General features: G+C 45.1%; 1 protein-coding gene across 1 annotated transcript in view; it reads right to left on the bottom strand.

The window, feature by feature from the left end:
- Positions 1 to 3,843, bottom strand: part of gdpd5a (glycerophosphodiester phosphodiesterase domain containing 5a) — a 32,097-nt gene that overhangs the window by 2,400 nt on the left and 25,854 nt on the right. Inside the window, exons 14-15 of the mRNA XM_008290631.1 lie at positions 3,399 to 3,481; positions 20 to 132 (exon numbers count right to left, since the gene is read on the bottom strand). Coding sequence (XP_008288853.1) covers positions 20 to 132; positions 3,399 to 3,481 — 196 coding nt within the window. The remainder of the gene's footprint in view (positions 1 to 19; positions 133 to 3,398; positions 3,482 to 3,843) is intronic.

The following is a 3,843-nucleotide window of genomic DNA, read 5'->3' as shown; positions in this document are numbered from 1 at the left end:
TAGATGTATTGATCTGCACCTGAGAATATGAGCTTCTCCTTCATTATGTTGACTTCCCGACTGGACCGCCGCGTCACAGCGCTCAGCATGATCTGTTCCGGGTTATAGTTCTGCATCCCACTTAACTTCCATCTGTTGAAGCACAAACAGACAGAAAACCTTACCAACACATGGAGGCCGTGACTGCAGCTGTGCCATCGCACTTTTTAATTCAGTAATAACGGTACACAGGGTAATCTACACTTAACAGCAGCACACTGGTAAAGAAGGGATAAACTGGCCTTGGGGTGTCGTGCAGAAAAAGCACAAGGAGGACAGACAAGGAGGCAGAAACAAAGGCCAAGGCAGACGCAGCAGTTACCTGATCATATGATAGCTGACAGATGCCAGGGGGCAGCGGAGGAAGGTTGCATGCAGATCAGGCAGAGCACAGGACAAAGGAAGAATGTCAGAGGAGAGAGAGAGAGAGGACAGGGAGACAGCGTAGAGGAGAAACAACACCCAGAAGACAAAAGAAAAGAGGAAGAAAAGAGCAGAGTGAACAGTCAGTGTAGCAGCAGCCGGCTGGACGAGGCCGTGGCTCAGCTCAGGCCCAAACACACTCACAGGATCAACACTGAATACTGTTTAAAAACCACCACATTTACTGCGGTGAAGCCTGACTCTAGTTTATACATACAAGGCTTTATCACATGCCTGGAGGACTCTGTGATGCACAACATGTTTTGTTTTGAATGTTAAAGCTGTTAACTGTGTGTTCAGGGTGTTACTGTGATGTTTTCATGCTGTACGCTGCACAAATAAAACTGTATTTGTCTCGATTCTCGTGGACTAATCGTCGCAACTTGAGTTCTTTGAAGACGTTTCATCCAAGAGGCTTCATCAGTTCTGACTGACTAGTTAGGAGTTCCACATACTGATATCCTGAAGGAGACATTAACACGGGGGTCTCAAATCCTGGTCCTGGAGGGCCACAGTCCTGCATGTTCTAGATGCTTCCCTCTTCTAACACACCTGATTCAAATGATTAGGATGGTTATCAGGCTTCTGCAGAGCTTGATGATGAGCTGCTGGAAGAGGAGAAACATCTAAAACATGCTGGACTGTGGCTCTCGAGGACCAGGATTGGAGACCTCTGCATTAACAGCTGAGTTTCGGTTTCAGTTGGGGGTTTGTTGCTCCTCCCCTTCGTTATGTGGGTCGTTAGTGCTCCCCCTGACACAGTGGGGTTCGTTAGGGTCTCTGTGGCTCGGTGTGGATGTGGGTATATATCTGCCCCAGGAAGATGAGAAGAGAACAAGCATGACCTGGATGACTGAGAATCTTCACAGACATTTGTCTCGATTGTTTTAATCACTCTCGACTGTGATCATTAATCTCAAGTGAATTATTTAGTTATCTCGGGGAAACAAAGCTTGTTTTTTAAATTAATGATAATATGTTCATTTATCTCATTATCTTGATACCACAAATGGCTTATTTGTCAAAATAAGATAAATAACTCTAGTAAATGGATGTCATCGTCTTGAGGAGACAGGATCATCCTGCAGAACTTTAAAATGAGTCTCTTGTTTATGTGATCACAGCTGATTTCAGTCTTCAGGATCACTGAGGTGCACTCGCAGGTGAAGTCACATGAATGATGATCTGAATGTTATCTCCAACAGAACGACACGATGCAGTTTCTGTCTGTGTTAGACTCTGATCTGATGCGCTGCTCAGTAGTTTGACATTTTCAGAGGAAGCCAGCTGCTAGTTGCCAAGATGCATCCCTGGGGGGGCAATTATTCATTTTTTATTTATTTTATTTTTTTGCAATCAGAAATGACGGATACATTCATAAAGCACTTCACTGAGCTGTTGTTAAAGCTGCAGTCTGCTGGAATCTGTAAAGGCCAGTAAATAAATACATAAACCTAAAACACAAGCTCCTCCTGTCATACGAGCCAAGCTGACGGTCAGCATGTAGCTGTGGCTTCACCCAAACGTCCACTCCACGCTCTCCGGTCAAAGAGCTTCATTAACCCTTTGTATCACCACCACATATCTTTTGTGAGATCAAGTCCCATCTCAGATTGAAATCATAGTTTTATTTCTCATTTAAATCTCATTTTAACTTGTTGTTTACATTTTCCATCAGTGTTTGATTAAGTTTGACTTGATCATGCTAACTACATGCTACACGGCTGTTTTATGTGTTTCCAGGATGACGGCTCCATCTAAGACTTCACATACGTATCGTACATGTTCACAGGAAATCTTATTACTAATAAGAGGAGCTGAGCCCTCCTCTGACCCTCTTGTGGGTCTCACCCTGCTGCCATCACGGCACTCCTGATCTGTGAAGAGGAAACTACGAGAAAACACGCTTTCACAACATAACTGACTCGCCATCGTGAGAACATGGCATTAAAATACAACCACAAGCTTAACTGAGTGTTGGGGTTCATTTAGAGGTGAATATTTAATTTTCTAATGGTAATTTAGGCGACCCCACAAGTTCAGTTCCTGGTTTCTGATCTTTTTAGCTCGTGATCGCTGAAAATAAAAGAGTCCTGTGATGTTTTAACATAGCTGCCCACTGGTTGTGACTAACGAAGGCAGACGAGGCTAACGTAGTTAAATGTAGACATCAACAAGGAAAGTATTAATAGTTTTGAAGTGGATGATATATTTTGGGGAAAGGCGGCGTTGCATGTTTTCATGTTTCCAATCAGTGTTGAGCAGCATTTAAATCAAACCAAGGACAGCTGTTGGGTCGGTCACTGGTTGTGCCGACAGCCAGTGTGAGGCTTTCTTTGTTCATGCAAAGGTCCATAAATTCACTTTAAGGTCTAAAACAGGCAGAAACTGCGTCATCGTGGAGCGCTCTGTTGACATCCGGCTTCCCTACAGTGGTGCACATGCTCACCACTCGTGTGCATGTGAGGAATGCATAAACCTACTGCGCATGTATGAAACAGAGTTCTCCCAGTGGACTCCAAGCAGTCTAGAATTAGTATAATACCGATAACTATGGGCCTGTGGAGTCCACCAGGGACTATAATTAAAGCTTAAGAGGTGAACAGGCCAAAGCTGGTAAAATGTAATAATTGGCTAGAAAAAAGCAGAAACTAAATGTATTCTGTGTGGCAGGAGGAGCATGTTTTCTGCCTTCCTGTCCTGTTAATCATCTTTTCTCAGCTTTCTCCTCCAACCATCAGACCCACCCTCCTGTTGAACCCACTCAGCTATACGATGATCCTACAAACTGTGAACCACAAAGTTAACGTCATAAAGTCAAAGCTGTGATGCTCATCTGGAGGAGCAGAACTAAGAGCTGGAAACATTTCTTTATTTGACATCATTATTATTTCCTTATGAAAGGTGTTGATGCATCGTGACATAACCGTACTTACTTCTGGAAGCAGAAGATCCCTATGACTATGGCGAGGGAGACCAGATCTGACGCGATCCAGATGAAGTTGTAAGCGTTCTGGCTCTGCAAGACAAAGAGGGAAAGAGGAGTAGTTTCCAGTCGACACCACTGGAGGTCGCTGTCAGCACTCGTGAAGCTCACACGAGGCAGTGACTCAGGCAAAAAGCTGCTGGACAGCTGCTCTTTACTTCAGACCTGCGCCCTTGTCTGAACGTGTCTCGGACTCTTTCCCAGGGTCCTGTTGTTCTCCAGCGACACGCTGAGCTGAAGTCTGCCGCTGAGCTCCCTCATATTTCTCGGCGTCCTTGCCCTCGAGTCTTGCTGGGCCCTCGTCAGTCTCTGTCCTCTCTCCTGCTGTCCTCTCGTCTCGCTGCGTGACCTTGTCTGCCTGCCTGAGTGTGTGTGTGTGTGTGTGTGTGTGTGTG

This window comes from Stegastes partitus, unplaced genomic scaffold (assembly GCF_000690725.1).
Source record: "Stegastes partitus isolate 25-593 unplaced genomic scaffold, Stegastes_partitus-1.0.2 Scaffold687, whole genome shotgun sequence".
Classification (NCBI taxonomy): Eukaryota; Metazoa; Chordata; class Actinopteri; family Pomacentridae; genus Stegastes; species Stegastes partitus.
This window is presented reverse-complemented; position numbering and strand designations above follow the sequence as displayed.